A 17,204-nucleotide genomic window follows, 5' to 3' on the forward strand; every position below is an offset into this window, starting at 1 on the left:
ATACCCAAATCCATATATGATGATGTACACAGAGATACAGGTTTAACATATACAACTTAATATATGAAGTACACAAGAGAACAGATGCTGCACAACCAGAGACAGATGTTCATCCAGAATGCCTCCTGTCTCACTTAGTTCATTTGTCTGTCATTTTTCAACATATAGCAGATATCTATACTAATATTAATTTATGTGTGGGAACACTTATACAATTAGAATATTACATAAATCATTATCAATCCCAAAATGTATATACAGGAGATTAAAAAATATCTCCACACTGAATATCTGGATGATTCCAACAATGTGAATGAGATTCATGGCTTTAAGTTACTTTTCTATTGAAAAAATTCTAATTAAAAACAGTGCAAAAGGATGATTACAAAGTCTTTAATCCTTTCCAGTGTTTGATGCAATACAGATAAAATTTACTCATACATTGTTAACAATTGAGTCTTCTCACCCTGCACCATTTATACAGCTGCAGTTGCCTTAAATATTTGTCAAGAACAAAATCAATACTGGTATAAAAAAAAGTAACAGAACTTAAACATTTCTGATATAGTGTTCTTCTTTTTTTTTTACATGTACACACACACACAAGGAGAAGAGATTGTAAGTTAATGACCGTACACCTTATAAAAACTGCATATAAACTGCATCTGTAACATTATAACTACTCCTTTATTGACTAGACAGTTTTAGCTTTGACTTTAGTGCAGCATTTGAGAGTGCAAATTCACTTCTTTTTTTCTCATCACAAAGAAAAAGGCATAAAAGTGAGAAATAGAAAAGGTTTCTTTTCAACCCGCGCAATGTTAAACTGTGATGTCACACAGTCGTTTCGTGCTCCACAAAAGCTGCTTGAACTTCAGGAAGAAACCTGTCCAGCTCTTCGTGTGATGTCCCGTCCTCTTGTGCTAAGACCAGTCCATTGCCCTCTTTACATCGTGGCGCTGAGAGCTAAAAGAATCATTTAAAAGGTCACTAAAAAAGGTAAATATAGCAGTGCAGATCACATAAGTGACGTTAACAACTACTCATTAAATGGGATCTAATAAGGCTGCAAGGACAATACTAACACGCCGATGTGAAGCATAATAATGTTCCGCATGAACGGATGTTCAATCAAATTTTCTTTGAGCCGCGTTCCCACATTGTTGGTTCAGGGTGGTACAACTGTCAAAATCTTTAGTGCCTGTACGGTTCTCCGTTAAGCATTAAGGGCTCAAAATGCCAAATAAAATTATCAACAATTTATAGCTTTGTGTTGCAAATATTGAGTAACTAGAGGAAGATTAAAAAGGGAGGCGCACGTGTTCAGCCTGGCGTATTATATTTACACAGAAACATTAGCGATAGAAGATGGTAGATAAAAATAAAACTGATGGCTATATTGCACACCTGGTTGATTCATAAGCCACTTTCAATTGTATTGATTGAAACTGTTTAGATAAAAAAACAGTTGATAAGATTCTTGTGAATTAACTCTTGTAATCAGATGTAAAAAACTAAAAATAAACCCACAATTGTACATAAAATGTTTTAAAGGTATCAAAGCATGTTGTTGTGCAGCAATTCATCCAAATGTTGGATATTTTCTGAAAAACCAAAAGTAAAGCTAAACCAAATAGTTCGGTTATTAAATATCATCAATCATTGGGCCAGATTTTTCCAACTTCTAACAATCAATCATGTTTCAGCTCTCTGCAGTGACGAGATGCTAACTAATGGAAGGAATCGGACCGGCATCCATGATTTTACTGACCGTCGGTCCTCGAGGAGTCACGCAGCAGAGCTTCTTTTTGAGGTGTTCAGGTAGGAAACAGAGCAGTTTCCCAAACACAGGATAGATTGTCCCTGGTGTCACATCCTCTTCTTTCATAGGGCCTAAATAGAAAACAGATTTGAAATGTCAAATTAAAAATCAAATGTATTGTGAAATAGGGAGAGCACGTGCACAGTAAGAATTGGCTCACCTGTGAGGAAGCTGATGATCAGGCCGATCAGAATGACTGCGAAGCAGCTGAAAGCACTGTACCACATGTAGGACAACGAATAAAATCTGTTCAGCCCAGACGGTTTGCTGAAGGACAGAGAGAGATGATTAACTTGTCAGATTATCAAAAACAAAAACTGAAGAAAGACACACGGTGCCGAATGTGTACCTGAGAGTGAGATTGCCGAGTGCAGTGTGGACGGCGGACGTGCTGTTGTCCGACAGCAGCGCGGCTCTGCAGCCGGCTGACAGCGGCCTCGCGCCGGAGCTCCGGTTGAAGATGCTCCCGATGCCGACCCAGAAAGACAAAGCCAGACCGGCTCCCAGACCCGCCATTGCTCCCTGGTAACAACAGCAAAACTATGTCATGTGATCTATGCCAATCATGCTGCCAGAGGTTCACATTGTCACAATGAGGGTTCTCAGCTTTTGCACTCTTGACACTCTCTTGGTAGATAAGATGCCCCCAGATGCCAGATGAAACAGATTTTCTATTGATAGCACCTTTTATTACAGGAATTCATTCTGGATTACATTTAATAATGAAAATGAATAAGTGGCTTCCACGTGTGCTGATTACGTTGAAACCTGAGCGACAAAATGAGGAGCAAGAGAATCCCATTTCTACAATTAAACAAAAATAAATGAAAAAAGCCTGATCAACTTGAGCACATTAAGGTCAGCAGCTTCAGTGTATATGGTCTCGTGACTAAACACGCGGCGGATCTCATCGAAGAGGTTCAACTTACAGTGGGGTTGGCCCACGGGAAGAACATCCCGAGACAAAACAGACCAAGGACAGGACCGCCGACCATACCGAAAAGCTTCAAAGCCACCTGCAAGTCAAACACGACGACAATCAGTGCACGTTCAGTGAGAAATGTTACTGCCGTTATTGGAGCATACGACTTGTGAGCTTACATTGAGAACGGAAACGTCCATTAGGTGAGTGAGATAGGCCATAGCCAGACACAGCAGCCCGTAGGACATAGCTTACAGTGGGGACACAAGTTGAAAGTTTAGAACAAATGTTCATTATGCAGCTCTGAAATTGTGATGAACTGTAAAGAGCCAACCTAAGGCTTTGGACACCAGGGTGGCTCTTGCTTCGGTCATGGCGGGGACATGAGGTTTGACGAGATCTTCCATAGTCACAGTGGCCAAGGAGTTAAAAGCAGAAGAGATGGTGCTGCAGAAGGAGACAACATTTACTGTACAAAACAGAACTACAAATCTGTAAAATACATGAAAAAACAATGCAAGGTAAAGATTATTATTCGCCCTCTCAAAGACAACAAATCAAAGACATTTTGCTGTAATGGAATTGATGTGAATAACAGCATTAGATTTCCCATCATCAAGCTTATAATGTTCACTATTTAACTATACGATCATTTTTGAGGATGAAGTCTCTTAACAGCATTATTAGCCAAATGTTGTTGAATAATAATGTTATACAAAAGAAACTTTTAGTGGAGTCAAACTATGTCACCCCTGGCCGTATGACTTCACCTGGGACACCTGAACGGCGGAATGAGTTATTTACTGCCTCTTCCCTGGCTATCGGGAAGGAGATACCACCAAACTTAACTGCAAAAAACAATAGCTGACTTCACGAGTCAGAGAGACAGCGGTTTACTGACTGAGCTCATTTGAATTTAATTAAAAGGCATATATTAGGCAAATATATACTGGCGCTGTGGAAAGTCCCGTACCTGAGAGCTGCACTGAACAAGCAGGCAACAAAGAGTCCAGGTAGACCAGGAAAACCCTCCAGCATATCCATCACAAAGTATATCACCATCTGTGGAAAACAACCAAAATGAAGCGTGTTTGCATACTTATGCCACCATTAACCAAATTCACATCTGACAATGTAGGAGCTTGAGGACAGCACATTTACATGTTCATGCTGTAAAATATATAATCCCTGAAGGATTTTTTTACATAACTTTGTATAATATAACTTTCGACATTCACACATTCTCCATGATCCATGAAGCAGAAAAGGGACAATACTGATGATGGTTTGGTTCAGGCAGAACACTGAAAAGCTGAAATAACACACTGACTCACCGCATCGGAGGTGAGGTTCATCTGATTTGAAGACGTGGGCAGCATGGCCGAGTGATCCTCTCCACAGTAACGCGCAAACATGACCAGTCCCATCACACAGCTCAGAGCCAGAGACAACTGCAGGGAGGGAAACGCCATGTAGCAAGACCTGTACACAGGGAGGAAGAAACAATGTAAAAGTGGTCCTTTTTGTCCACCCAAAAAGAGAGAAAAATATCTAACTGGCACATTTTGGTGTGATTTCTTAAATTGTGGCATTTTTTAAGAATTGTGACAAAGAAATGACTTTTTGACGAGTACAGATTGCGGCCCAATGAGGTTGTGTTTGGACTAAGTGCTAACATAAGCATTCTGTTACGCTCACAACGACAATGCTGACTCAAAGCGGTTGAGAGGAGACCATCGGAGTCACAATCATATACAAAGTGGTTTTTTAAGCTTTAATGAACCTGACAGCCTCTTTCTCTGTGCGGGCGCTGAGATATCGTTGGACCTGAGCCTGGTTGACTCCATACAGGGACAGCATGAGGAAGACGCCACCAACGCCCAGAGTCCAGAAGGTGTGTCTCTCCGTAGGATCTGGGTTTAGGCTTAACACAAGATAAAAAGCGCGTAAACATTATGCTTTGGTACGTTGGAACATTCAAGCATAACTCAATGGATCTGATTATGTCTCGCATTTGTTACTTTGTTTTTTTAGTTTTTGAAAACCCTCCCCGCGGTGAAGTGAAAAGCAGCAAGTGTTGATTAAACTGCGTAATTCTTCTCATTGCTTTGACACAAAATTAATGAACTGATCCCATCTTTCAGATTTCATTGTTTTTTCACTCAAATTTAACCTCCAGCTCTGTATCTTTACAGTTAAATTTACATTTAAATAAATTACTAGAAGAGACTGTAATTTGCAACATCAACATCTAAAGAATAGAGAATGCCAAAATGTATACGGTGAAGAGGTTTCAATAGGTTTGTAGTACTATAAATATAAATATAAGTAGTAGTAGTAGTAATACCTGTTGCAATACTGCACAAGTAGTAAGTGTTAAAACATTACAATATTAGTCTTAATGTCATTGTTCCATTATACGAGCTGATCCAGAGATGTATATGAAGTGTGAAGTAATTAAAACTTCTAATTAAAAAAACCATATGTATATAAAATACCATTCACTGTTTGTAGTAAAATGTAAATATTCTAATCAGTTAACCAATTCACGAACAACGGGGGCTCCAAAGGAAGCTGCAATGGGCTTATTATCGTGCGTCAATCTTCTTAAAAAAGCACCAAACTTTCAGACAACTGTGTTTTCAGTTTGTGACCACAACAAAATCGACTTTTCTGTTCAGGAGAAACTGTGATACCGGCTTTTAGAGAGCCGGTATTGACTTCAACATTTGCAAACAGATTTCCTCATCCATCCGGATGCTGCGTACTGCAAAACCCGGTGCGACTCACTTGAGAGCAGAGATGCGGTTTCCCTCCCGGACTTTCCTCCAGACTTCAGACGCTCCTCCGGTCTGATTCACTCCCACCACGATGACAGCCAGCTGCCCTGCAAACATCACAGCAGTCTGAAAGACGTCTGTCCAGATGACAGCCTTCAAACCGCCCTGCCAGGGGCAAACAAGACACATGGGAAATTAATCTGATATATTCTTCATTCAAATGCCAGACATCTGTATCTATAATCATTTCTGTTAACGCAAGATATATTTATTGTAATGTGGAAGAGGGGTCTTTAAACGGACACCCTACACTGGGCCTGTAAACAAGCCGTGAAACCAAAAGAAACAGTTGGGAACATTCAGATGCCAGAAGGTCCAGTTAAGCTGCATGAAAATTGCCCTGTATCAACTCACCATTGTTGTGTACAACGTGCACGCTAGTCCAGTAGCCAGCACTGCCCCCCATAGCTCAAATCCAGTAACTGAAAGAAAACACAGCTACACATTGAACCACAGATCTTATTTCTCTGCTGAGAGTAAAATACATGACCTTGTCTAACCTGCATTTAGTGCAAAGGCAGGAGTGTACACACAAACTCCCATGTAGACAACCTGTAGCAGAGTAAAGCACACATCAGACACCATCGCCATCATAAAGGTTTGTAAAAATAAAACAGCATGTTTTAAGAGCATAAATAAAGCTGTATTTCACAGGCTATCCTATGGGGGTGCACCAATCTCATCCACTCGGGCATATCAGGGCAATATTGGCCGTGTGAGAGAAATAGCTTTAGGAATAACGCTATCGCCAGCTTGCCAACAGTGAATATTGATACTTTCATGTCCGTACACTAAATATGCTTTGAATAAAACAGGGAATTCAGCTAACCTGCAGCAGCCTTGAGCTTAATAGCATGTGAGAGTTTTATTTTCCTCTTTTGTCAAAGCGTCAAACATTTTCCTTACGCTGAGTGGGTATTGGTTGGATGTGACCAATGCACGGTAAATACAGTTTTGTGGTGAACATCAGCTGGCTGCCAACATAAGCTTTAAGCAGCATGACCACATGAACCTCACATGAAAATAGAAAATGCACTCAGAAACCATCAGATTGGTACTCTCTGCAGACAGTGTGTGTAAAAGTAATGTTATCCCGAGAGGAAAGAGTGGTACTGGTGCATCCCCACTATATAAAGAGAAGTGCTGCACCCACTGTCTGAAAGATGAAGGTCAAAGTTCCACAGATACGCACTGCTTTGCTGAAGCGCAATTCAAGATACTGTGGGAAAACCAACAACATAAGAGTCATGGAGGATACACGCTATTAATCTGAACTAAAATCCAACAAATGGCTCCGCCGTACCTCGTAGGTACTGGAGAGCCGCAGTTTGTACAACACAGGAATGAAAACGTGGGCAGGAATGAGGAGGCCGAGAAAGTAGGCACAGCCGATGAACCAGTACTGAGTACCATGAGTATAGATTTCTGCCGGCACGCCGATAATGGCCACAGCCGACTGGAATGAGGCGATGAGTGACAGCGAAACGGGGAGACAGCTCATGCTCCTGTCCGCCATCAAGAACTCCTGCGTGGTGCGCTGGCGCCCGCCTGAGAGAGCGTGGTACAGCCCGATGCCCATAGAGGCAGCAAGCAAGACCGCAAATATCACATAGTCCACGGCTGTGAAGTGCTTCTGGTCGGACGGGTCCATGCTGATTGTTTTTGAGTCTTGGCTTCAGAATGTCTAGTCGTCTTTCAGAGGGACGAGAGAAGTCTCTGTCCACACCCATCAGCGAGGAGAGACCAGGAGCCTTGAAGAAAGCAAAGGAAAACACTGATAAAACCTGTGCGTGTTCGAGAGAGAGAGAGAGAGAGAGAGAGTAAGCTTTGCTGGCATGTTGTGGCTTTCTGTATCCAATAATCTTTTGAACAAATCTCTCTGCTTGACGAGTAAAGAAGTTAACCCACACAACCCAACCTGCTCTCCTTGTGTCCTGGATTCTCCTCAGCGGTTTCCAGATTCATTTTCCTTCACACATAGAGGTGAAATCACTGCAGTTACCAAAATGCTTTACACAAACCGAGGTCAGACAACACGGTCGTAAACTTTACCCCGCTTTGGCTGATCCAAAAATACTGACTGCAGCGAGGAAGTGCTATTCTGCCATCTACTGACTTTGTGGATACTGCACCACAAAGACACACAGCAGAAACCAACTTCTGAGGGTTTTGAAGATCAAGAGCAACCAGATTGTTTCGATCTTAAAAGTTTCCACTAATTTAGGAGGACACAAATAAAAAATAAAAAGTTGTTTTTGTGCCAATTGAATTAATTTTTCAAAATATTTTTGACAATGAAATCACATCAAATTATCAGTTATTTCTCAAACAAAAATACCAAATGAACTGAACGTTTTTCAGCTTTTTTTGTGGCGATTAGCTGCTTTCTTTGGTCTTTTTAATTTGATATGTATATATATATATATATATATATATATATATATATATATATATATATTTGGAATTTGGACGGTTAATTACACAAATCAATTCATTTGAAGATGTCTCATCTGAATCAAGGACATTCTGATTATTTCCACATATTAAAAATGTCTAATCAACAGCTGCCCAATTTCTAATAATTAATGATTGTTATCACATTGCTGCATTAATATATGAAACCTAACACAGGCACACAAAGAGACAAGAGAGATAATATTAGCAATTCCGTTTAAGGAGATGAAATAAGCTTCTTCAAACGATACATCATAGTGGCTGCTAAATAGTTTTATTTCCAAATACTGATTGATAAATTGATGTTACGTTGTCAGTTCAGCTATAACCCAAACTCCACCATAGAAGTTAGCGCAAGTTAACCTAAGAGCTACTGGGAGAAATGAAGCAGGACTATTGATTTAAGTGAGTTTTACCTGACGTGAAGACTGCTACCTTTAGATATACCTTATGGGGAAATGTAACGTTACTGCACTTCCTCAAATCCCAAACGATAGCCAACCGCACCGAAAATGTCAACAGAATTGTTATTCTTCTAGCTGTGAAAATATATTGTGTCTGAACATGTAGAGCGGTGAGAAGGATAAAGACATAATAACACGAGACAGTCGCACCTTCACGCTGCAGCACTGTTATAATCCATGTGCGGCGAGCTGTCACCCCGGCGCCATACTGTCTTTGCTGAGGCGCCTGTTAAAACCGCACAGCTCGTTCACTGTGAGACTCAACCTCGTGTTGTTTCAACCGCTTCTGCTGTGTTTATAAAGCGTTAAATCATTATAATGGCTAGTTAACCTCTTTCCGCGCCACGTGTGATCGCAGGTTATTTGGAATTCTCTTCCGGGCTGGAAACTGGGGGCGGGGCTACCGGTGATGACGCCTCAGCCGCCAAAATCAAACACATCCGCAACTACAAGTGGATGTTTTCATCCAAAGCAGCGTAACGTACATTATTCCACACAACACAAATACTCCCAGAACATGGAGGTGGCGACTACAAAAGGTAACCCGGACTGGGGTAGAGGTAGTTTACCGGTACAACTAACGTTATCTAACGTTAACTGGTACGTTGCCGTTAGCCATTGGTAGTTTTTCATTAGCTTAATGCTAGTTGAAGCAATCGCAGTCCTCAACGTTTATGAACTTAACATAAGCAAAACCCCACACATGTCGTTTGAAGGTTAACCCGATAGGACTGCTCGTTCCTCCGCAGGTGTTTTGAGTCATCTCAGTCGCCTGGAAGTTCAGAAAAGAAGCCTGAAGAGTCAACCTCAGCAGCCGGGTGGTGTGAAGGCGCTGAGGGCGACGGTGGAGGCGCTTCTGACGCAGAGGGACCAGCTGAGAGCAGAGATCCAGACTCACAAGGTGACGTTTCGTTCCATCTACATCACAGAGGGAAACCTCGTACTTCTTACTCTCCTATACGCAGCTCGGAATCACCTGTTTCACATACAAGGATTCCACTTTTTATGTCTCGTTTTTTTGGGCCAAAGGCACCAAAGGATCGAGATAGACGAGGATTTATTTTACTTTCAGATTACCGTTCATCTTCCCGCTCAGTGAAAACCATGTGATTCCAAATTGGACAAATTTGCTGTTGATTTTTCTGCACACTGACTACGTTTTGCATTGTAAGATAAAGTATCATGGTTGGTTTTGAATGCAGGACTTTAGTCCGTGTGGTTGTAGTATCTGAACGCTTCTTTCTGAAGATTTCTGTGACTTTAAAAAAGTGGCCCCTTCTATCAGCAACTACCGTGTGAATTTCTTGTACCTTCTTGTTGGCTGATTCGTTATTCGGTACACCGTCCTGCTACAGAATATCAAGAAACTGAGGGTGTCTATGGACAAGCAGTGTACAAACGAAGAAGAAGAAACGGAGGAGGGAATGGACGAAGACTCCGAGAACTCAAACCTGCTGCGGCTGATGGCCAGACATACACAACTGAAAGACCTCCTGCATGCTCACAACGTCGTTGGTATCTGTCGTTCACCCATTTAATATTGAGATGTTGTTACACATGTCTTCTATCTGTCTGAGATGCATCAACGTGTCCTAATCCAACTTCTTGACGTCCCTCAGGTGGGTACAACGTTGTAAAGACCCGTCAAGGTAAAGGAGTGTGTGTGTCTGTGGCAACGTTCTACGAGGGCGTTTACTTGAACACTTACAACCTGGAGATCGACGTGAAGCCGACCGTGAGGATTAGTCGTCACAATGTTCCTCCGTTTATTCCTTTGAACAACCTGGCTGAGCAGAGCAACATGCAGACGGACCTTCGGACTCTTCTGGACCCCCTCAGCCAACATCTCAACGCCTTTGCCGGTCGCCAGCAGCAGTTTAAGTTTGTTAAGGTGCCCGATTCAGTTTTTTTATGGATGTGTGTGTGTGTGTGTGTGTGTGTAATAAATCTGACAAATCTCGGTTTGTCAGGTGATGTAGAAGTGGCTGCTCTGATCTCAAATATGAAACCATTAGACAATTGTCTAAGAAAATTGTTGTCTTTACTTGATGAGTCAATCCACAGAAATAACTGTAAAACATTTGAATAGTTTACTGTTTAGTCAGTTTCATAAAGCAAAGATACCACACTTACAATTGTTATTATCTTGGAGTGTTAATATTCATCTATGATGCTGAACAGATATTGGACATTTTGTACTGATGTCTAACATTTTATTGACCATATAATTAATCAAAAAAATCATTCAATAGATGAAAATGTATATGAAAAAAACAAAAGCGGTACAAAAATGTTTTGTACTGTTTCTTTTCATATTTTTATAACTTATGACATTAATATATTATATAGATGACATATAATAATATCAGCTGACCACTTTATCAATTAATAAAACCTGCAGTAATTTTTACACATTTTCTTCAAATCTTCAGATGTAAGATAGTGAGAAATTAATTATTTCTTTACTCGACATTTTATACTTTCATACTCTCTCAAAAGAAAAATAACTAGCAATATTCATCCCATAATCTGTTCTGGTGGTAAACGCACTGAACCTGTCGTCCTGCTTGTTTCTCAGGAGCTCCATAAGTCTGTGGAGGTGATGGAGAGTAACGTGTTGTGTTCATTACTGGTGCTGAAGTTCACCGTCCCCAGAGAGAAGACGGCTGTTCTCTGCTCCCTCGACTACACTGACTGCACCAGAAGTCTTCCCACACGAGTCCACTTTGAATCTGACGGTAGGATTTGTTTAGTTCAGAAGTTTCCCAGATTTTACATTACATGTCATTTAGCTGACGCTTTTATCAAAAGGGACTTATAAGTGCATTCAACCATAGGGTACAAACTCAGAGGAGCAAGAAACAAGAAAGTGCAATTTCCACAAATAAGCCAATTTACAATTTGCTATAGATGAGTGGCGTTACAAGTACAATTTAAGTGCTACAATTTGTTAGTCTTTAGTCGAGGTAGTGTGAAGAGGTGTGTCTTTAGTTTGCGGCGGAAGATGTGAAGGTTCTCTGCGGTCCTGGTGTCTTCAGAGAGCTCGTTCCACCATTTCGGCGCAAGGACAGCGAAGAGTCGAGATCTAGTCCAGTGTTTTGCTCTCAGTGAGGGAGAAACGAGCAGTTTAGCAGATGCAGAGCGGAGAGTGCGGGTCGGGATGTCGGGTTTGACCATGTCCTGGATGTAAGCTGGACCCATCCATTCACAGCATGGTACGTGAGCACCAACGTTTTGAACTGGATGCGGGTGGCCACCGGTAGGCAGTGAAGAAAGCGGAGGAGTGAAATTCTCCCTTTGGGAGAATTTTAGACCAGTCGAGCTGCTGCATTCTGGATGAGCTGCAGAGCTTGAATGGCGGTAGCAGGGAGACCTGCCAGGAGCGAGTTGCAGTAGTCCAGGCGGGAGATGACAAGAGCCTGAATCCTGCGCTGCCTTCTGAGTGAGAAGAGGACGTATTCTCCTGATGTTGTAGAGCGTGTATCTACGCTGATGCCACCGAGCTGATGGCAAAGGACTGCAACTCAAATCTCTTCTTTTTTTCTTCTTCTTTTTTTGCAGACGAGGAGCTTCCTGAGTCTCCAGTGTGGAAAACACACTGCAGCTTTCTCATGGAGACTCCTGTGCACAAAGCGTTGATAACAATGAGGAAGACGGGGAATATCGTGTAATTTATTGAGATATATAATAAAGCCATTCTACATTTGAATAAACTCTGATTTATCTTTTACAATGAAACCGATACTTCAACTTTTGGTTTTGTTTTGATGTTGCAAACGTTTAGGTAAGACGCCGCATGTTCTACATGTATTTCCATGTTGCTTTTGTCCTTGAACTTTTATATGAATGCCGCCACCTCATTGCGTAAAGTCTCCCACTGAAACTGCCTCAGCGTTTCTATTTCCTCCTGGGCTTTCTGCTGTTGCCTGGCCAGCTCTTTTTCCGATATTGCTTCACCGCTTCATCTTCTTTCTTGTGATACTGGGAGTTGCTGGTGTACGATCTTCTGCCATCAGATGGTTGTAATTTGTGTTCTTCAATCTCCCTCACGGCGACGTTGACAGACGCTTTAGGCTCAACCCCTTTTACCATCCCCACTCGTCTGCGTTCGCTCTTCAGGGAGTCTGTTCTCTGCTTAAGCGTTTTGCGAGTGGACTTGTACTGCCGGGCCAACGTGTCCGGTTTATGCTGGAGCGCCCGTTCCTCTTATTATTCAGCACTTTCAAATTTTTTTTCAGCACTTACAAAAACAGGTGTCTGAAGCATTGATCCATTAGAAGATGGCTTGAAGGAGAAATGTGTTTTTGAGTCACCAAAATAGAAACATAAGTTTTCTGTTTAAATTAGGAAGAGTTTGGTGTTTTCTTAACTGATTTCTGTCCTCTAAAGCGTTGTGTTCTGCAGGTGTTTTTATTGCTATGTCCGTCTCATTGTACGTTATGTAATAGCCTATTGTATCTGAAATAAAGTGAATGGGATTGTGGTGTGTGACATCGTAGTTGTTTTTTTGACAAACATTTATTTGACTTATTCAAGGGTTTTTTATGCGAATACTCTTCTTCCAGCTTCTAAAATGTTAATATTTCTTTGGCTTCTTTGATAGAAGAGTGAATCTCTTGAATTAGACTGCTGGTCAAGCAACACAAAGATGTTACTTGTATTTAACAAATCCATGTAAGGATATTATTGGCGCAGAGCCGTAGGGAAATCCACTTTTCTTCTGCAGTGTTCTGCCCCTCTGCTGGTTTGACCCCTCCCGCTAAACTGATGGCTCAATAAAACTTCCCCAAAGGTCCCTGCGCCATCTCAAAGTGGATGGACTGTTGACATCGTCGTCTGGTAAGTTGTTTTTGATGCTTTGGCATAATTCAAAGATAGCAGATGATTTAATGTCAAATGGACCAGATCTATGTACCCTTTGATACTTTTTTTCTGCTTTCAGGGGAGTATCTAATTGCTCGACATACACCATTAGAAAATACTCTCTTTGCTAATCTAGAAATTTAATAAAAGCAGGTGAATTGTATAGCTTCGAATTATTATGAATTCAAGTTTTACACAGTTTTGACTTGTGTATCAATACAGCTAAATGTTCATTTTGCATTCTATATTTGACCTATTTACAAGTAAATGGAGGATATGAATATAACAAGCAATTACATGATGCATACAACTCATGTTGCAAATGAACCCTAGACATCACATGAAATAAACAGCATTAAAAACCTATATAATACCCTAGAAGAAAGACGTAAGAAATAAAGAAGAAATCATTTCTTTCATACAAACTTTCTATTGCGTTGACTTTTACTTTGAAAAGTCTATGTACTTCCGATACACGATAAACGATGGTATTTTCGTTTAATCGCTTAAAAGGTACACGCACCCATAGATAGATGGGTCTTTACTAATTAAATTAAATTCAATTAAAGATAGATGATTTTACTGCGCATGCGCGCTGCGTAACAAACGTCGACGTGTCGCTGCTGTCTCGCGTCATCGCGGAACTTCACTGACCCTCCGTCATATCAAAACTGACTACCATATTATTACACGTTCCTCTTTTCTCTTCTTCTTTTTCCAGCTTCTTCTAAATAGTTGTTTTCTTATTGTCACCCATTTTCACAACAAGTTTCGCTTCATCTGCTAGTTTAAATATGTTTTTGCACTGCAGCTATATGGAAAGCTACATTGTATAACGATGGTTTAAACGTTATGACATGTTAATAATATAGATCAATCATAGAATATTCGCACTTAGATGTGATAAATTCGATTAGATTGTAATATATGTAATAATTGGTGCTCTCGACCTGTTAAAAATGGTTGCTGATGCTAATATCTGCAATTTCTTTCTTCAATTTAATCACAGTTTCCACTGCTCGGACTATAAATGCATCGCATCCTGCACATTAGGAGACTTGTACTAGGAAACGCATGCAGGACAGTGAGTGTTCAAAACAACAGAACTAAAGTACTTTGTATGAAGGGGATATAGCGAGCAAGGCCAGCATTTCTTTTATCGCTGCATTGTGGCATTTAAACATTTCCCTTTTTCTTTTCACCGGCCTGGTACAAGTGTTGCTCTGGCTCTGCCGGGAAGATGCGTGCAGTGTGTGTTGACGTACCGGGAGGGCCGGAGAATTTGCTGCTGCGGACTGTCCCGAGACCTCAGCCCAAAAGTGGAGAAGTCCTGATTAAAGTTCATGCAACTGCCCTCAACAGGGCGGACTTACTGCAGGTACAATCCAAATGCTACAAATAACAAGTGCATTACAATTCCCTTCCTAAGCATATCTACTTGTCCAGCTTTATATCATCATGGGAATATGTAATTTTTTTCTTTCTTTCTGCAGAGGCGAGGATTGTACCCACCTCCCCCAGGTGAGAGTGACATCATAGGCCTGGAGGTTGCCGGTACTGTGGATACTCTGGGTCCGGGGGTGAAAGGTGGCTGGGGGCGGGATGACCGGGTCATGGCCTTGCTCTCTGGAGGAGGATATGCAGAATATGTGTCCGTGCCTGAGGAGCTTTTAATGCCCGTCCCCCCTAATCTCACTCTGTGCCAGGCTGCTGCGATCCCAGAGGCCTGGCTCACGGCTTTTCAGCTGCTGGTATTCATAGGTATGCATACGTACAACCATGTTTTTTATTATTTCCTTTTCTTATTCAAGCTTCATTCTATCAGACTCATTGAGTTAAACGATCTATTTTCCAAGAAACACTCGAGAATTAGATAATAGAAAACTATTACACATTCTTGTTAGACCCGCTTACATAAGTGTAAAGGGTCTAATACTGCATGATGCTAATTTAAGTTGTAAGATGACATTCCTGAAAGAAACAATTCTACACGCTGCTCTAAACAAGTACAAAATATTTCAAGTTCATGCTCATCCAGACAAAAGTTTTATTAGTTTCTACTTAACATTACCCTCTCTACAATTACCAAGGAGTTAAATAACACATCCCGTTCTTGTGTCTGTCTTCTCTGCCTCAGCTCAGGTGAAGGAGGACGAGGTGGTTCTGGTTCACGCTGGAGCCAGCGGAGTGGGGACAGCTGCTGTTCAGCTGGTTCGTCTGCTGGGCGCCGTGCCCGTCGTTACTGCAGGAGGCCCCGAAAAACTTAAGATGGCCCTGAGTCTCGGAGCTGCAGCCGGCTTCAACTACAAAGAGGAGAGCTTCGCTCAGGGAGTCCATGACTTTACAGGAGGTGAATTTTTACAGGAGGTGGATTGAATGGCTTTATAGGTGGTGTAGGCGAGGGCAGGGAAACAGGTCCGGAGATAATTGCTGTAATTTTATTGCATTGTTCTTATTGTAGCGATTCATCAAGCCAGTTGTAAAGTGTTCTGCAGACGTTTGATTGTGTCTCCTATGCAGCAGTAATGACAACGGCTTCTCATAACAACTTACATTTTGATAATGGAATTATAAGGCACTTGGTTTTCGACAAGCAGACATGTTAAGAGTGTTAGAATCACAAATTACAATAGAGTTGGATAAAGGTGTACACTTTTAAGTAATCTATATTTGACTTACTGTCAATAAATATCATGAAACCCCAAGAAGAACAAAGTGTTAGTTAATTCATTCTTATAAGATCCTAATTGTATACAGAAATCTTGATTACGTTTTCAAGATCCTCTGTACGAAATTTGGAGATTGTCTATTTCCTCTCAAAGGCTTTTAACATGGCGACATCTGTCAGCTAATGGGGGTATCATGAATTAATTAGTAAGTAAGAAAGTAAGAAAGACCAAAAAATGGGTCAGCGGTTGAAACCAGAGCTGCAGATTAAATATCCTGTGCAATTGCCTTCACTGATTGAACGTTATTTCACAGGCAAAGGAGCGAACGTCATCCTTGACTGCATCGGCGGCTGTAACTGGAAGCAAAATGTGAGCTCTTTAGCCACCGACGGCAGGTGGGTGCTGTACGGCACCATGGGAGGCCGGGCAGTCGAGGGGGAGCTACTGGGGAAACTGCTCTCCAAACGAGGCAGCTTGCTTTGCAGCCTCCTGCGCTCTCGCAGCCTTCAGGTGAGAATCCAGAATTGACACACCAGCTTCATCCCTGCTTCGTCCATGCGGACTCATGTCAAAAGTGCCAGCACAACTCCCGTGTAACATGAGTGTGACTCCTGCGTTGTATTTTTCATTCACAGTACAAAGCCGACCTGGTGAAGGCTTTCTCACAAAGAGTGTTACCGTGCTTCTCGGACCAGCATGCCTCCTTGAGGCCTGTGATTGACAGCACATTCAACCTGGAGGACATTGCAGAAGCTCACAGACACATGGAGGCCAACAGGAACACGGGGAAGATTGTCATAAATTTGATTCCACCAAATTAGGAAACTCAGAAAGCAACAGCTGTAGTCATTTGCTCTGAAATATGAAATTGGATTTATCATGATTTTAAATGTGCCTTATACACCTCAATAGTCCTCAAACCTTTGGATTATTGGATTAAATGGGTTTTTCATCCAGAATAATTACTATGCCATTTCTTCTATATTGTCACAATTAACCGCTGCTAAATGTTTTTTAACATTGTAATCATATTGAAAAAATAAAAAATAAAAGAGACCGACACTGACTCTTCATTCATATATATCTAACAAATAATGGTATAATATATTTTATAAAGTATTACAGAAAACCATTAAAAGAGGACTATGCCAAAAGCAAAGCTATCGTCCT

General features: G+C 41.3%; 3 protein-coding genes across 13 annotated transcripts; 2 read left to right on the top strand and 1 right to left on the bottom strand.

Annotated features, from left to right (window-relative positions):
• Nucleotides 1–379: 379 nt before the first annotated feature.
• slc5a6b (solute carrier family 5 member 6) lies at nt 380–8,928 on the bottom strand. 10 transcript variants are annotated; one of them, XM_078089725.1, is made up of 18 exons: nt 8,653–8,837; nt 8,455–8,485; nt 7,503–7,553; nt 6,888–7,335; nt 6,738–6,803; nt 6,085–6,136; nt 5,939–6,006; nt 5,535–5,689; nt 4,528–4,668; nt 4,079–4,226; nt 3,718–3,806; nt 3,079–3,191; nt 2,924–2,994; nt 2,752–2,838; nt 2,172–2,344; nt 1,983–2,089; nt 1,772–1,893; nt 380–966 (listed from the first exon to the last, which is right to left on the bottom strand). In XM_078089725.1, exons 4-18 carry the CDS (start codon nt 7,233–7,235, stop codon nt 835–837), a joined length of 1,872 nt encoding a protein of 623 aa, XP_077945851.1. In that variant the 5' UTR covers nt 7,236–7,335; nt 7,503–7,553; nt 8,455–8,485; nt 8,653–8,837; the 3' UTR covers nt 380–834. The 10 variants fall into 10 exon arrangements, with proteins under 10 accessions (XP_077945851.1, XP_077945847.1, XP_077945848.1 ...); XM_078089721.1 differs by lacking the exon at nt 8,455–8,485 and having other exon boundaries at nt 8,653–8,885; XM_078089722.1 differs by having other exon boundaries at nt 8,455–8,874.
• Nucleotides 8,899–12,215, top strand: cenpo (centromere protein O). The gene is made up of 6 exons (XM_040199912.2): nt 8,899–9,041; nt 9,252–9,403; nt 9,858–10,017; nt 10,122–10,393; nt 11,081–11,240; nt 12,064–12,215. Exons 1-6 carry the CDS (start codon nt 8,912–8,914, stop codon nt 12,171–12,173), a joined length of 984 nt encoding a protein of 327 aa, XP_040055846.2. The 5' UTR covers nt 8,899–8,911; the 3' UTR covers nt 12,174–12,215.
• Nucleotides 12,216–13,238: 1,023 nt separating this feature from the next.
• On the top strand, nt 13,239–17,091 carry tp53i3 (tumor protein p53 inducible protein 3). Of its 2 annotated transcripts, none has more exons than XM_040199458.2 (7): nt 13,239–13,341; nt 14,375–14,449; nt 14,570–14,743; nt 14,859–15,126; nt 15,503–15,715; nt 16,348–16,544; nt 16,670–17,091. In XM_040199458.2, exons 2-7 carry the CDS (start codon nt 14,396–14,398, stop codon nt 16,853–16,855), a joined length of 1,092 nt encoding a protein of 363 aa, XP_040055392.2. In that variant the 5' UTR covers nt 13,239–13,341; nt 14,375–14,395; the 3' UTR covers nt 16,856–17,091. The 2 variants fall into 2 exon arrangements, with proteins under 2 accessions (XP_040055392.2, XP_040055393.2); XM_040199459.2 differs by having other exon boundaries at nt 14,582–14,743.
• Nucleotides 17,092–17,204: the final 113 nt, after the last annotated feature.

Source organism: Gasterosteus aculeatus, chromosome 15 (assembly GCF_964276395.1).
Source record: "Gasterosteus aculeatus chromosome 15, fGasAcu3.hap1.1, whole genome shotgun sequence".
In the NCBI taxonomy this organism is placed as follows: domain Eukaryota; kingdom Metazoa; phylum Chordata; class Actinopteri; order Perciformes; family Gasterosteidae; genus Gasterosteus; species Gasterosteus aculeatus.

Bases quoted from the DNA above. Each gene is read 5' to 3' on its own strand.
- slc5a6b (XM_078089726.1), bottom strand. From the start codon at position 7,235: ATGGACCCGTCCGACCAGAAGCACTTCACAGCCGTGGACTATGTGATA. The intron at 6,804-6,887 runs GTACGGCGGAGC...GTTTTCCCACAG, and splicing joins GGCTCTCCAGTACCTACGAG to TATCTTGAATTGCGCTTCAG. The intron at 4,227-4,527 runs GTTCATTAAAGC...CCCTGTGTACAG, and splicing joins ACAGAGAAAGAGGCTGTCAG to GTCTTGCTACATGGCGTTTC.
- tp53i3 (XM_040199458.2), top strand. From the start codon at position 14,396: ATGCATCGCATCCTGCACATTAGGAGACTTGTACTAGGAAACGCATGC. The intron at 14,744-14,858 runs GTACAATCCAAA...TTCTTTCTGCAG, and splicing joins ACAGGGCGGACTTACTGCAG to AGGCGAGGATTGTACCCACC. The intron at 16,545-16,669 runs GTGAGAATCCAG...TTTCATTCACAG, and splicing joins TGCGCTCTCGCAGCCTTCAG to TACAAAGCCGACCTGGTGAA.
- cenpo (XM_040199912.2), top strand. From the start codon at position 8,912: ATGACGCCTCAGCCGCCAAAATCAAACACATCCGCAACTACAAGTGGA. The intron at 9,404-9,857 runs GTGACGTTTCGT...GTCCTGCTACAG, and splicing joins CAGAGATCCAGACTCACAAG to AATATCAAGAAACTGAGGGT. The intron at 11,241-12,063 runs GTAGGATTTGTT...CTTTTTTTGCAG, and splicing joins AGTCCACTTTGAATCTGACG to ACGAGGAGCTTCCTGAGTCT.